Genomic DNA, 15,114 nt, shown 5'->3' on the forward strand with positions numbered 1-15,114 from the left:
ATCCCAACACGCGATGTCTGCGGGTGTTCGCCGACACGTCTGGAGGTCTTGCAAGGTGCTCACTGTCGATATGGCCTTCCCGAGACCTTCCCTGAGGTGATTTTGACGCGTATATTCCGAAAACGAGGTCGTCACAGCCATAGAACGAGTACTGAGCGAGGCATCGAGCGTTGTGTGAAGGCGACATCGCGAGACGCGAGGTGGCTGAGGCGTGTGGCGCGCAGGTGGCGCGAGACCTTTATCCACGGACTAGCGGGTAACGGTACCGGATATTCCACGGCGCTGTCTAGCTCAATTCTTGCGCAATTGGTTCATAAGGCCCCTCTATTCGTTCCAGGCATCAACACCAGCATAGTGAAGATGTCACCGAGGCGATACACACACAAGAACGCGCGCGAGGCCAATTTCCAGAGTCGGAGGCCGTAAGCGCTCGTGCCAGCTGGCGGCGGCGTTCGATGCTTCCAACAGAGTACATTTCATGGACACGGTTTGGCAATGTGCTCTCAAATTTTGGGGACTCTTGTCGTGGGTACAGTACTCAGTACAGTAGGCAGCCCGTGCTTCTATAACATTTTATTAGTAGGATATGGAATATATTTTGTTCGGTGACAACACCCGCAGCCAAAGTGGTATTAGTACTAGTAGTGGACAGAAGAGAAGGCACGCATCGAGCTAAATTGAGGCCACACTTTTCATTGTGTACATACCCTACTACGGATGCCCTACTGGTAAGTACCACCTCTTCCAACTTCCCTAGGTCCGGTAGCTTCTGTGATGATCTACAAAGGCACTGGCATGCAGTACAGTCTCGTAGGCCAAGCCCAATCTTGATATCACCCCGCTCACCTCTACCACCACCGCAGCAGACCACAGCTCGTAACATCCAAATGTTCCACCAGGATCGCCTCAAACTCCCAATACACGTCTCGTTCGAACGCCGTGTGCCGCGCCGCGCCGCCGCCAGCTGGCACGAGCGCTTACGGCCTCCGACTCTGGAATTGGCCTCGCGCGCGTTCTTGTGTGTGTATCGCCTCGGTGACATCTTCACTATGCTGGTGTTGATGCCTGGAACAAATTAAGGGGCCTTATGAACCAATTGCGCAAGAATTGAGCTAGACAGCGCCGTGGAATATCCGGAGACGCGATGTGGCTGAGGCGCGTGGCGCGAGACCTTCATCCTCGGACTAGCGGGTAACGGTACAGGTGGCTGTCTGGATGCTGCATGAACGGCGGAATTTGGACGTAGATACCCGACCTGCGTCAAGTGTATTTTAGTATCGAGGAGCGGACGGTGCCGGGACGGGCTGGGGTGTGATGCCTAGCGATGAGTGAGTGGTGATGGTCGACGATGCTGTGAGTCCGCTTTTGTATGTGCGTGGCGTCTGCAGTACTTTACGCGTGCCCGCCCTCTCTCCTCTTCCTTGCCCGATACACCGCGAACTCTGGAGATGTTGGCCAGCATGACTACTGGAGCGTCGCGTCTGAGCTCTGCTCACTCTATCACTCGTAGCTCGTAACGCGGAAGGTACTGCGCATGTGTACTCAACTGAGAAGAACCCCGCCGTACAAGGCTTGCGAGGAACCAGAACGGCCCTCTTGATCTCCGGGCTGTTGCGGTCGCCGCCATCTCACTCGCTGTAGCCTCTCGTCTCATAGGACTCGGACGCGCTTCCTCAATACGCAACCTACCCACCTCACTCGGCGGCCAAGACCGCTCCCCTACACCCCAGCGACCCGATCCCCACGCAAACCCAGACCTTCGTTCAGAACTCGCTCAAGAACGTCCGCACGACCTACCTCCACAGCTTCCTTCTGCACTCCTCACTCTCGCGCCTGATTCATAATGCCGCCGCGTGGCGCGCGATCGTTGAGCTTCAATATTCCGACACAGTGCGCACGATTGGCCCTTGGGAACAACAACACGTACGACGTGCGTATCCTCGAGAAGCTCGAGCAGGAGACCGGGCGCCGCGTGCACGTCGTGCAGAACCGCTAGTTTGAGGGAAACGCTTGGGACAGAGGTGTTTGTCGGTATTGTCGCGAGCGCGGGATCCAGTACAAGTGAGTCTCGAGTTCCGTACCTCTGCTCTTGTACTGTCCAATCCTGCCGGTGAGACATGTTCACTCATCATCCGCGCCTCAGATCGTTATGGACGCTCTCCGGCTCGTGCACTCCCGCGCAGGGGGGTGAGTGGGTCATGACCGCAGTGACTGTGATCGTGCTAACCTGCGCCGGATCGAGCTAGGCTTCCCAGTCAATAGCGGGTGCCAGTGTGGGCCCGGCGTCTGCCCCGGCGAGTCCACTGGTATGGTCTTGTGCTGCTTCCGGACGATCAGAACCTATGGAGACCATCTTTGTCATTGCTGACGCGTCCTTGCGAGGTGAGTGTTGCATTGAAACTCGCCACTCCTTTTGTCCCCGGGCGCAGGTACAAGAATCGCTCAGTCTCTCCCCTCAGCGGCATCGCGCAACTCGCCTCTTTCCTGAAGACATGGCGTCTCGCTTCTTTCTCAGCCACTCGGCACGATCGCCTACACTTCCCCCATCCCCCGCCTTGCTCCCTCCGTACGCGTTACCGATCCTCCTAACCACTACCGATCCACACGCCTTGCCGATGAGTACGGCCGCAACCTCAAAATTGCGAGCGACGTCATTGCGCAAGTTTGTTAGCCATGGAAAGGGCATTCGGTCCTGCATGGGTCGCTGTGGACGTATTCCCTCTACGAACATTCCGATGAGGAAGAAGCATACGATAGGCTGTGTATCTCTGGAAAGCAGGGCCTGCGGGTCAAAGTCATGCGGATCAACGACACACGAAGATTCAACGTATTCGAAGTACAGCTCTTCTTCCGTCTCGCGGAGATCCTGCGCGACCACCCGGGACCACTCGAGAGCTGCATGACATCAAACGTCGACGCGTTGGAAACCTCCACCATCGGCCGCTTGCGGGTCTTCAATAGGCCCGCGACGAACCTCGGATTCCAAGACGTCGAGATGGACACGGATGGCTCTGGTGTAGAGGACGGACGGTCCTTGAAGCCTGTGGCTCTGCAATTATTTGGCGTTTCCTCCTTCCTAGTACCCCCATTTGCGTGAGTATGTCTGCCTCCGCTCTCTACTGGTTCTCCCGACTGAGGTACACCTCGTACAGCCCGGAGGACTATACGCGTGCCCCCATTGGACGACTGGCATCCAATAGCTTGATGTGAGTACTGTCTGGCAGAATCGTCCGCCTGTATTGACAGTAGCTCGCACAGACGTGAGCGCTGGCAGTCCAGTAAAGGCCCGCAACCTAGCCACGCAGGCTGTCGCGAACAATGTGCATAACCGTATCATCGGGGTCGAAGTGAGACGTGCATTACTTCGCCAGGCGCCGCGCACAATGACACACCTCGCCTCGCTACAGCGCAACCCCTCAGCCGCCATGACATATGAAAAGCCACTCTAAGCGTCGACCAACGACGCGCAGAAGAGTAAAAGCCCCTATCGCCGGAGGCGCTAACAGACCCGACACTCATTTGGAGCTGGCATCGACCCATCGCTTTACCGAAATGTCAGCACTCCGAACCGACTGCATGCCTTCGATGCCATCAACACGTATCGGACGGCTCGCAATAGAGTGGTCGCTCGACTGATGTGGCTGGCGCGGGAGAGTCCTCCCGCACAGCGCGCAGTGGTCGTGCGACCGCCTCTATCCAGGGTGATCGGTCAGGAGGCGCGCATGTTGATGAACACTCGATGAACGGCGAGGCTTGGTACACGCTACCGCACGTACGTCAACTCCGCTAATGAATGGAAGGGATGAGCGGTGGGAGATCATCTGGCTGACGCGCAGCGAGGGTTGTGAGGCGATAGTCATGGATCGACGTACTACGCAAAGTACCTTATGCAAAGTAACAGTTAATTGGGCTTGTAGATGTATGCATGGTGCGAGCATCGGCATATTGTGTTTGTCTCTTCCCACTGAGGAGGTCGGACGACCAATCTCAGCTGGGCGGGACGCCTTGAGGCAAGACAACTGTCCTACACTCCAGCAAAAGATGGTCGATGCTAACCGGTCACCGTCCACACAAGGTTGAGCAAACCATGCCACCATGTTTTTTGCGTACTACTGAAGCCAGACAGAAGCTGAAAGTCTTCGGCGCGGCTCTCGGGAACCCGATGATTGACGCGTCTGTGGCTGACAGATCCAGCCCCGATCTACCCGATCTGTCACGCAGGTGTTGTCATCCTCCTCCTCCTCCTCCTCCTCCTCCTCTCGTCTCGAGGACTACGTCCATACATTTTCTGACAACGCCTTTTTCCTTTTGGCGGAGTAACAGCGCGGATTGCATAAATCAACGTGCACGCTCCTCGAGTGAAGTTACCCAGATTGAATGGTAGGTCAGATCACGACTCTGGCAGCGAGAACTACTAGTTCGCAGTGTGAGCCTGAAGTCTGCCCTGGTACGTTAATTGGGCCATGCCACTTGCGTGAGGCTGGCGACCCATGTTGACTAATTGTGACAGTGATGACGCGTCCCTCCGAGGTGAGTGTTGCATTGACACTCGCCACTCCTTTTGTCCCTCAGGCGCGTGCAGGCAACGTCCCTCGGGTATAAATACCCTGTTCTTATCTCGCCCTCTTTCTACGACCCGCATATACTCTAGCCCGTCTGAAACAGAGGATGCCGCCCCGCTTTCTCTGCAGTCACCCGACACGATCGTCCACACGCCCCCCGTCGCTCGCCTTGCTGCCTCCGCGCACGTCACCTTTCCTCCTAACCGTCCCCGTATCCGTGATAAATTTATGACTCATGCCTCGGTCACGGATCTCCATCGTGGCGAGGATGTTGCGAGAAGGCGACGAAAACGGTCTCAACGCTCAAGGGCAGCGTCGGGGTCAGAGTGAAGGCAGAACTGATCAATGGAGCAGCCTCGCTCGCCAAGAATCCCTCCCGCCGCGGACGGGCGGCATCGACGACGAAGCCAGCCTCCGCCGGGACTCCGAAAAAGAGGGCCGCTTCGCCGCGAAAGCCCGCCTCATTCAGGCGGTCGTGTCCTCCACGAATGTTGGCTCATCGGGTGTGATCAGCCTGACGTGACGACGACCAGTCCATCATCGCCGCATCTGTAAGTCAAAGTCAATCCGTCGCACCTGTCTTTTCTCTTGACATTGAGGTGAAATTGATGCAGACCAGGTGCCTACACTTGGATCCGTCGTGTTCGTCTGCGACTCAGATGCCGACGTGAGTCATGCTCCCATCTCTCTCCCTTACATACCCACTGACAGCCATCAGGGGCCATCCATAGCACTCCAGCGGGGGAGCGCGCGCGCGATCTGGCCTCAATAGACATCACTAAGAGACCTAATCGAGCACCTTCGTAGCATAGCGCGACGTAAGCCTATCCGTCCACGATGAATCCTCAATAATGGTCCATCGCGCGGCGCCAGGCGTTCTGTGTCCCGACGAACGGATGGCCCAGGTCGCGGTGTACCACAGAGGACCAGCAGCTCCAGCCCCTATCGTCGAAAGCACTAGAGGTGTCGATGCAATCTGGGAATTGCGCTCGCTGACTCATCCGACCTGACCCAACTGCCCACGATCCCATCGACTAATGGGACACACTTCGTTTTTACTGGGTCTCAGCACAGTGAAGTCCATAGTGCATCGCATGAGGATCAGCGGCCTACGATACGTGCGACGTAGCGAGGGATGAGGTGGGAGCTCGACTGGTACGCTTTGCGCGGGAGAGTCCTCCCGCGTGATGCGTAGTGGTCGTGCGGCCACCGTTATGTCCGCTGACAGACTAGGAGAGATGCCTATGCACTACTCGACGGACGTCGAAGCTTGGGACATCCTGGCGTAACAGTTAATGAGGCCTTTCTCACTCGTACGCACGAGAGATCATCACGAACGCTCTTCTGCTCGCTGACCCCTCCCGCCACGACGAGCGCTGCACGCCCATGCAGTTTCACGGCGTAACAACGCTCTAGGGTATGACGAGCGGAAGTGACTCTCACTGTGGACGACCAAGCTCAGCTGGGGATGCCCTAAAGCAAGACGACTGTCCTACTCGCGAGACACCCCAGCAAAGGATGGTCCCGCAGTTCACGCAAGACTCAACCAACGATGGAACCCGTTTGGTTTTGTGCTGTTAGCCGTCGATGAGGGTCTCGCAAGCCGTCCGAGTCGGAGGATACTGTGGAGCTCGTGATGAGAATGACTTACGCACCGAACGGGCAAGATATGACTTACTACTGGCTGCGTCTTGAAATTGCTCGAAACGCGTGAAGCAATGTCCTCTCAGACGGCCAGGAAAATACCATCGTGAGAGTGCAGAGGCTGGCGTCCTAGCATGACGCCCTATTGGTTGGAAGGACATACTCGGTCTCCATCCCCTAGATGATGTACTCAGCCATAACCGTCGGTGCGACAACCGTTGGCGATGTATCCGAACACCGGTGATGCAAGACAACCACCGCATCTCTGCGGATGCGCAGGAGTGGAGCCCGGTCACGATACGCGGAGGGACTGGGTGGGTCGAGGTGACCGCTGGGAGATCGTGGCTATGCGGCGGACACCCCAAACCATGAACGCGTACCGCGCGGACGGTTGGCTCCGTGATCTTCAGCTGGATAGGGCTTATGGCGGCGCGGCTGCGGCGATGGACTATCCTCTGAAGATATGACCAGGCGGTCAGAGCGTACTCGATGCTGAGAGTGACACCACCGAGGGACTCACGTGTGGACGGTGTCAATAACTGACTGCGTCCTCGTTCCGCGCCTCTGGGTCTCTGCAGACCGTCCCGGTCGCCTTCGTCTGCAAGATCCAGCAACTCCTTTGAGCATTGTGGGTTGCGAGTGATCGAAGGGCGACTTTGCAGGATGTCTAGGGCATTGATTTCCATTCGTGACGGAAAGTACGCCCACTCAGGTGGCGGAAGGACCCGCCCTGATGGCGAAGGTGTGCGGGGTACTACCGAATAGGTTAACTCATGCTGTATCACTCATATGACGCACGTACCATGACAGACATGCTGGCATACATGCCGAGATGGTGTAGGAGGAATGGTAAATAGATGCAGCGGAATCGGTGTGGCGGTTTGGGGCGAGACATCGTGTGGCGTACGCTGTAACGTTGCTTCCGCTGGAAACGCGCATGGTATTTATACCTAGAAGGGCAGTGCTCTCGTTATTGTTCATCGGGACAGAGCGTCGCGAGGCGTCGACAACCAGTTTCGCTTTGTGTGCCACTTCTCCTGACGTGCCTTTCCGATCGTCACACGCTTGGTCCGAGAAGTTACAACGCATGGGTTACAACGCATGCGTCCGGATCCCTTCATGTCATTGTCAGCTAGATTAGTTGAACACGAAGAAGAGGCACGCACAAAGTCAAGGCACGGCGTTGTAATACCTGCGAGCGAGAGGCACTCACTGACGCGGGCGCATAGATGGATCCCAGAGCTCGGTGCCACAAGAGCGGTATTGTGGACCAAAGAGGACACGCTTTGAGACCGGTTGTCCAAACAAGGTGCTATTGTCGCTGCTATGCGGCTTGGTCCGGGCCAGGGGTGGCCATCGCTTTGACGCATGACACACTAGTAGTCTCGCTTTGGAAAACGCCACCGTTGCTACGTGCCTTGTCCGCGTGTACTATTGTGGCCAGCGTCGTATAAATACGGTCCATCTTCGCCTTCCACCTCACAGCAAACCTCCACCCATACCCTCGCCTACCTTCACTTGCCGTCGACCATGCGATCGTCGACCGTCGACCCACCGTGTCCAGATCGTGTTTCCGCATGCGCGTCACCATTCCTCCTAACCACTCCACGGACTCGCTTCCGCGTCCGTCAAACCGACCATGAACTCGAGGCCGAAGGCCTACAAGAGCTCCCAACAGCGAAGCGGCGATGGCGCTACTCCCGTACGTGAGTCTCTCGCAGCGTTGCGTGCATGAAGAATGTGACTTACTCATTGAATGTCTCGTTGTGCTTCAGATACGTCACCGACGGGCAGGCAAGGTCGCTGCGGACCGGCCGAAAGAGGGTCGACGCTTACCCTACGCCTTACCGTGACTACGATCACATCTCCTCGACTGCCCTAGAGTCGTTCGTCCCAGAGGCGTACACGCTATCTGAACACGGACACCTCCATAACATTCGTGATGGGGTTGCAGGTGATCACGCAGCATTGTTCGGAGCGGTTTCCGTCGAACCCTCGCTCTTACCGGACGCGGAGTTGGATGCTCTATTACACGGACTCTGTGATCCGTACAGCACATCGGTCGCATATCGTGAGTATGTATCAGCGCTCACGTTCCCGACTGTGGTACTCACGCGTGTGATCCTACAGTCATCTTGCGCTAGCAGCAGATACCGCACCGCAGTCCGCTCTGCTGCAGAGTCCTAGAGGAGGATGCATCCGAGCTCGCCGGAGAAAGCTACGAGTATGGAAGCAGGAGGATGGTCGGAGGATGCTTGAAATCATTCAGAAGATACGACTCGCCTACCCAGGCCCAACAGCCTCGCGACCTCGCTTGCAAGCTAGCTGAAACGAGGGCAACCTTTAAGCTCAAAGGCTCACGGGGGTATCTGATGATGCAGCGAAGCGGCGATGGCGCTACTGCCGTACGTGAGTGTCTCGCAGCGCTAAATGCATGAGGAATGCAACTTACTCACTAAGTGTCCCGTTGTGCTTCAGATACGTCACCGACGGGCAGGCAGGGTCGTTGCAGACCGGCCAAGAGGAGAGTCGATATGCAGGCGCCGAGTTTGGTGGTTGAGGCGAGTTGGATCCCGAAAAGGCCTTGATATCCGGAAAACACTCCGTACACCACTCCGCCAGGTCGTCCTTCGCTTCGCCAAATGGGTGGTCTCCCGACTTGCATGGTCCCTCGGGGAGAGTTCTCCTGCGACGGGCATGCGGGTCGCCGACTCGCGAGGGATGTTCTTTTGCGACCGTTTTAGCAGGGATAAGGTAGAGGCTTGTCGGAAAACAGACAATAAACAGTGCAGACGGGCCAGTGATGATCGCTGGAGATGGAGGAGGTGGGTAAGTCCGAGCTAAGTGACTCGGGACGCGTGGACGACGCGTCTGTGGCTGAGAGATCCTGCCCCGATCTGTGTGGCGCGCCCAGTGTCGTCGGCTGCTCAGAGTCTCCTCTCTGCATAGCGACCATGGCGAGCCCATTGTGCCTCTCCTTCTCTCCTGTATCCCGCACTACCTACTCATGATCATTGGCCGCGTCCACCTCGTCCGAGTCACCCCGGTCGACCTTAGTCACGGTAGCACCAGCCTGGGTGGCACTGCGAGTCTGCCAGTGCGACTCCGAGAGACCAAGTGGGAGCCGGAATCCGAATTCTAGAGTCTGTCTCGCTGAGTACACTATTGTCTGTCCCAATACGACTTGCTTTTTGCGTGGCGCTGACGGTATGAGTCTACCAACCCGCCACTCGACACGCTTTCGTGCGAGTTGAGTATTGCATTGACACTCGCCACTCCTTTTGTTCCTCAGATGCGTGGGCGAAGCCTCCCTCGGGTATAAATACCTCCTCTTTCTCTCTTTGTCGAAGACATCGAACCGTTCTTCTGACCTCTCACAGGATGCCACCACGCTTTGCCTTCAGCCACTCGCCGCTCTCACCTATCCCCTTGCCGTCGCTCGATTTGCTTCCTCCATGCGCGTCACCACTCCTCCTAACCGTCCTCCGTACACTCTGTCAGACTTGTGCATCAGGTCCTTGCTACAACGGTGGCACCACGACAACTCAGTGTCTCAAGTATTCGCTCTCACGTATCATCTTGTTACCGACGGATCCCGGTTCCAACCAGGCGTTCATGAGCTCTCCGATGGACATTGATGGACCACCCACTGCCTTCGCCGATTCGATATCTGGCACTGTGCATGATCGAAGTCCCGAGGTGCACCAGCGACTGGGCAGCCGTCGACGCGTATCAACCAGAGACTGGTGGACAAATGCGGGCGCATACAATGGGCAACGCGCAAGATCCTTGTCGAGTAGGGGCGAACGGCTGGCACTCGGGATGAGGACAGGTGGTTCAGCCCCGTTATACCCAACGTGAGTCTTCACCATGCTTTGACCATGCGACCGAGCTCACTCGGAAACAATAGCCTCGGAGGCCATGGTCAGTCTGAGGATACGATCATTTGCAGGGCATTGATGTTGACCAGCGGACGGCAGACGTCCATCAGAGAAGCTGGTTGTATGAGGACCGGGCACGAACCGCCGGATGGGCAATCGGATCTCGTCATTATGCGGCTTGCAGCCGGCATATTGCTGCCCCTCCCCTGGCATAGAGGTCCTCCAACCCAGCGACTTCCTATCTTCCGACCACAACCTCTTACCATGTCCGTTCACCAGTCCTACGACTCGGAATTCAGCAGCTCCTACGATTTCGCGATTCCATCCGATCCCGGAGCTAGCGCACCGGCCGACTATCGTCGGATGCACTAGAGGTGTCGGTGCGATATTGGGACTGCTCCAGCCTTGACGTTGATCCGATCGCCGACCTTCCCAGAGCCATTCACTCCTCGCGCAGAACCGTGCACGCAACTGCTCACGACGTCAGCGACACATGCGAAACACCCCGCTATGCTGGGTCTCAGTCCGCTCCCGCACGCCTTCACCCACGTGGAATCGAGAGAATACTTTGAAGCCGGTGCATACTTGCTCATTTTTTCCAACGCTCGATGATGAGTCAGGGCATTCTCGTAGCACCTGGCAAGAGGTGAAAGTGTATCGCACCAGAGACAACGGCCTACGGATGCGTGCGACGTAGCAAGGAACTAGGCCGCTCGACTGGTACGCATTGCACGGGAGAGTCCTCCCGCGTAGCGCGTAGTGGTCGTGCGACCGCCTCTCCAAGTCGGGTGGCGGACTTGCATGCATGCTCATGGATTGCTCGATGAGTACCGAAAACTGGTACGTACATGACAGTTCACGAGGACACACCTCGTTCGCGCGCAACATAGGCCGTTCTGACCGCTCTCCGGCCCACCCTCCCTTCTCGCGCAGCCATTCCTCCGCAGCATTGCCCGAGTCAAGTGCTGCACGCCCGTGCAGGCGCTCTTCCGGCGACACGAGCGCGTACCACATGCGGAAGGACGTCGCCGCCGAGGACATCGACTTTGCACAGGAACTCAAGGGAGGAGCGGTGAAGAGGGCGTGAGGCTGGCATGCGCGAGTGAAGGGATCATGCCGCGGAAGCGATGAAGAACTAATGACAAGATCAGTCAAGCTGGCATGCGGGTGTACGATGATCGGCGCGAGCAACGGCTGAGGGCGACTCTCAGCTGGGGATGCCCTGAAGTAAGACGACTGTCCTACTCGCGAAACACCCCAGCGAAGGATGGTCCCACCGTTCACGCAAGGCCCACCCCACCACGGAACCCGTCGGTTGCGCGCTGAAGACATTCGGTGCAGCTGTCGCGCAAGCCGTCCGACTCCTAGAATATTCTGCGGTTCGTGATGAGAATGATGCACTACAGTCTACCCAAGCGGGCGCGATAGCACTTACATACTACGTGCCATGTCTTTGAAGTTCTCGAACCGCATGAAGCCATGTCTCGAAGGCCAGGAGAATACCACTATAAGTGCAGAGGTTGGCGTCGGGGCATGACACCCTACTCGAAGGGCATACTCGGTCTCCATCCCCTAGATGATGCATTCAGCCATACCCGTCAGCGCGACAAGCGTTGGCGATGTTTCCGGGCACCGGTGATGCAAGACAGTCACCGCATATCTGCGGATGTGCAGGAGCGAAGCCCGGTCATGATATGCAGAGGGACTGGGTGTGTCGAGGTGACCGCTGGGAGATCGCGGACGCTGGCTCCATGATCTTCAGCTGGATAGGGCTCTACGTCGCGCGGCTGCGGCGATCTACTACGCTTCAAAGACGCCGGTCAGAGCGCATTCGATGCTGAAAGTGACATCGTCGATGAACTCACGTGTGGACGAGCTGCATAGTCGTTCCAAACGTCTGGCTCTCTGCAGACCTTCCCGGTCGTTCTCATCTGCGAGCTCCAGGACTTTGCTTAAGCGCGGTGCATTGCGCGTGATCAAAGGTGACTTCGCAGGGTACCTAGGCCGTGGACTTGCGTTCGTGGCGACAAGTACGGCCACCCAGGTGGCGGCAGGACCCGCGCTGAGCTGATGAGTTGTGGGATACTACTGAATAGGCCGACTCATGCTATAGCGCTCGTATGACGCACGTACCATGGCAAACATGCTGGCATACATGCCGAGATGGTGTAGGAGGAATGGTAACGAGATGTAGATGAATCGGTTGTGGCGGTCTGGGGCGGGACATCATGCGGTGGACCTTGTAACGTTGGTTCCGCTGAAGACGCGCAGGGTATTTATACCAGGAAGGACAGCACTCTGGTCGTTGTTCATCGGGACAAAGCGTCCCGAGGCGTTAACGACAAGTGTCGCTTTGTGTTCTACTTCTCCTGACGTGCCTTTCCGATCGTCGCACACTTGGTCCGAGAAGTTACCACACATGCGTCGCTTCAGGACATTGTCAGCCAAATAAGTTGAATACGAAGAATAGGAACACACAGAGTCACCAGGCACGGCGTCGTAGCTTCCCAGTAAAGCACGAGGGCGCATGGGTAGATACCAGAGCTCGGTGCCACAAGAGCAGTATTGTGAACTAAACAAAACACGCCTTGGGGCCATGAGCGACGTCGAGCTTTGGCCATCCAAACACGGTACTGCTGTCGCTGCTATGCGGCTTAGTCCGGGCCAGGGGTTGCCATCGCTTTGACGCATGACGCACTAGTGATCTCGCTTTGGGAACACCACCGGTACCGTTGCTACGTGCCTTGTCCGCGTGTGCTAGTACTTGTTGCCCGTCGTCGTATTAATACAGCTCACCTTCGCCTTCCACCTCACAGCAAACCCCACGCCCTCGCCTACCTCCCTATCATGCAATCGTCGACTGTCGCCTCACCATGCCCGGAGCGCGTTTCCGCATGCGCGTCACCATTCCTCCTAACCATCCCGCGGACTCGCTTCCGCGTCTGCCAAATCGAGGTTGACCTTTGAGGTCGAAGGACCGCAGGAGTCCCCCTCAGCGAAGCGGCGATGGCGCTACTCCATTATGTGAGTGTCTCGTAGTGCTGTCTGCATAATGAATGTGAATCACTCACTCGGTGTTTCGTGATGCGTCAGATACACCATCGAGGGCAGGCAGGGTCGTTGCGGACCGGCCAAGAGCAGGGTCGACATGCCGTCGAGTTAGTTCCGAAGACGGACTCGCTCCAGGAAAACCCTCGGTACACCACCCCGCCAGTTCGTCCTTCGCTTCGCGGAACGGGTGGCCTCCCGACTTGCATGGTCCCTCGGGGAGAGTCCTTCTGCGACGGGCATGCGGGTCGCGAGGTCACGGTGCGCTCTTTTGCGACCTTTCAAGCAGATAGAGACAGCGGGCAACTATGAGCTCAGAGCTAAGCAGTGCAGTATAAGGACAACTTTGAAGTTGACTCGGACTCCGCTGCGACGCGCGCTGCACGTGATGGGCGCGCTCAAGGCGCGCTCGCCTTCGAAGCGGTCGTCCGACGGTGACGGTCGTCCTCTTCCTTGTCTCAGTCGCCAGCGGCCCATCCATTCACTCGTTGTCGCCCTCCTCTTCCACGCGCGCGGTACCGGAAGCGTCCCTTCTCGGTTCCGTTTCGTCCGAACACCGGCTCCGTCTGAGAGACTCTGTCCCGGCCCGTCCTACTGTCCCCAGACTCTCCTAGGTTATCTCAGTGTCGTGCCCCGCTCCTACATTTCCCCTAGTGAAATACATACGTGAAACACTCGCATATGAAGACGAAACCCTCCATCGTTGACTTCCCGAATGGACGCACTAGGCTGGATTCCCTCCTCCTCGCTTACTCCGCCCGTCCTCACCCTATGTCGACTCTCCATCCCCAGTCGCTCCGACCTCCGTGGGTCCATCTTCCGAATCCGAGACATGTGCGGCATCCAGTGCTGCCTTCTCAGCTGTCGGGGTGGTCAGTCATCGGGCACATTGCTCGTGCTCCTTCATTATAAGCGAAACTGCAATACTCACCGGTGGGTGCTTCCTTGGGTGTACGAGTGATCCGTCCTTCGCCGTCAGGGTCTGGGCTGAACCAGAGCCACAACATCCCACGATCCAACCATGGCGCGAAGAGAGCGACTAATAGTACCAGTGTAGTACCACAGCCTACCACTGGCAATGAGGTCGGCGTCGACGATGGCAAGCTCGCTGTGATGCCCTGGTGACCTCTATTCGGCCCATCTGTATGCGTTTTTTCATGCTACTTACCGTGGACGGCTTACTCACGAGTGTCGGCAACGTGCACCTGGCCTGTCTGAGCCCATCTTAGCCCTGGCAGTCTGGGCAGCGAGTGGGAGCGGGAGTCCGACGTCTGCATTCTGTCCCGCTGAGTGCACTTTTGTCTGCTTCGATCTGCCTTGCTTTTTACGTGATGCTGACCACTCTCGCCCACCAGACTGCCACTGCTGACGCGTCCGCGCCGAGGTGAGTGTCGCATCGACACCCGCCACTCCCTTTCAAGTTGTCTCTAAGGCTTGTGCCCGCAGCGGCCTCCCTCGGGTATAAATACTCCTCCTTGCGCTGCACCTCTCGCCTATTATCTCCATGCTTTCTCTTGAGCCACTCAGCGCGATCGCCGTCACTCGCCGCGCTTCCTCCGTGCGCGTCATCGCCCCTTGTAATCGTCCTCCGTACGCTGTCAGCTTTTTGGGTCGGCCTTTCGCTGCAACGGCTACTTCGCACTGATGGCGTCCCAGGTACTATGCGCTCCGCACGTATCAGCTTTTCACCGATGGGGACCAGGTTACAACCACGCATTCATGAACAATCCGACGTGGATAGAGCACTCGTCGCGATGCGACGGTTCGATATCGGGTACTATGCATTATACTTAAAGTAAGTCTTCAACATGCTTTGACCATGTCATTGGGCTCACTCGGATGCATAAGCCTCGTGGGCCATGGTGAGCCTGAGTGCGGAGCATTGATGTTGGTCGCTGGACATCAGAAGAAAATCAGAGAAGCTGGTGGCATGAGGACCGGGCACGAACCCCCGGACGGGCAATCGTGTCCCATCGTTA

At 57.1% G+C, this 15,114-nt stretch overlaps 4 protein-coding genes across 4 annotated transcripts; 3 read left to right on the forward strand and 1 right to left on the reverse strand.

Annotated features, from left to right (window-relative positions):
- Positions 1–13: 13 nt before the first annotated feature.
- Positions 14–3,449, forward strand: C8Q71DRAFT_886817 (uncharacterized protein; the record flags this gene model as incomplete). The annotated part of the gene is made up of 13 exons (XM_047928580.1): positions 14–96; positions 138–422; positions 584–728; positions 867–1,018; positions 1,276–1,309; positions 1,657–1,930; positions 2,020–2,061; positions 2,144–2,187; positions 2,247–2,306; positions 2,516–2,662; positions 2,741–3,093; positions 3,153–3,206; positions 3,275–3,449. 13 exons carry the CDS (start codon positions 14–16, stop codon positions 3,447–3,449), a joined length of 1,848 nt encoding a protein of 615 aa, XP_047773670.1.
- A 4,287-nt stretch (positions 3,450–7,736) lies between these two features.
- Positions 7,737–8,350, forward strand: C8Q71DRAFT_862641 (uncharacterized protein; the record flags this gene model as incomplete). Its single annotated transcript, XM_047928052.1, has 3 exons — positions 7,737–7,912; positions 7,982–8,277; positions 8,337–8,350. 3 exons carry the CDS (start codon positions 7,737–7,739, stop codon positions 8,348–8,350), a joined length of 486 nt encoding a protein of 161 aa, XP_047773671.1.
- A 2,183-nt stretch (positions 8,351–10,533) lies between these two features.
- Positions 10,534–11,593, reverse strand: C8Q71DRAFT_376059 (uncharacterized protein). Its single transcript, XM_047918156.1, has 2 exons — positions 11,523–11,593; positions 10,534–11,461 (listed from the first exon to the last, which is right to left on the reverse strand). Exon 2 carries the CDS (start codon positions 11,417–11,419, stop codon positions 10,571–10,573), a length of 849 nt encoding a protein of 282 aa, XP_047773672.1. The 5' UTR covers positions 11,420–11,461; positions 11,523–11,593; the 3' UTR covers positions 10,534–10,570.
- A 1,500-nt stretch (positions 11,594–13,093) lies between these two features.
- Positions 13,094–14,260, forward strand: C8Q71DRAFT_727584 (uncharacterized protein; the record flags this gene model as incomplete). The annotated part of the gene is made up of 4 exons (XM_047921869.1): positions 13,094–13,111; positions 13,181–13,396; positions 13,425–13,749; positions 14,049–14,260. The coding sequence occupies 4 exons, from the start codon at positions 13,094–13,096 to the stop codon at positions 14,258–14,260; spliced, it is 771 nt and encodes a 256-aa protein (XP_047773673.1).
- Positions 14,261–15,114: the final 854 nt, after the last annotated feature.

Source organism: Rhodofomes roseus, assembly GCF_022264815.1.
Source record: "Rhodofomes roseus strain CIRM-BRFM 1785 chromosome Unknown C8Q71scaffold_32, whole genome shotgun sequence".
Classification (NCBI taxonomy): Eukaryota; Fungi; Basidiomycota; class Agaricomycetes; order Polyporales; family Fomitopsidaceae; genus Rhodofomes; species Rhodofomes roseus.

What these genes read in the sequence shown, in the direction of transcription:
- C8Q71DRAFT_376059 (XM_047918156.1), bottom strand. Translation starts at nt 11,419, where the DNA reads ATGTCTTCAGCGCGCAACCGACGGGTTCCGTGGTGGGGTGGGCCTTGC.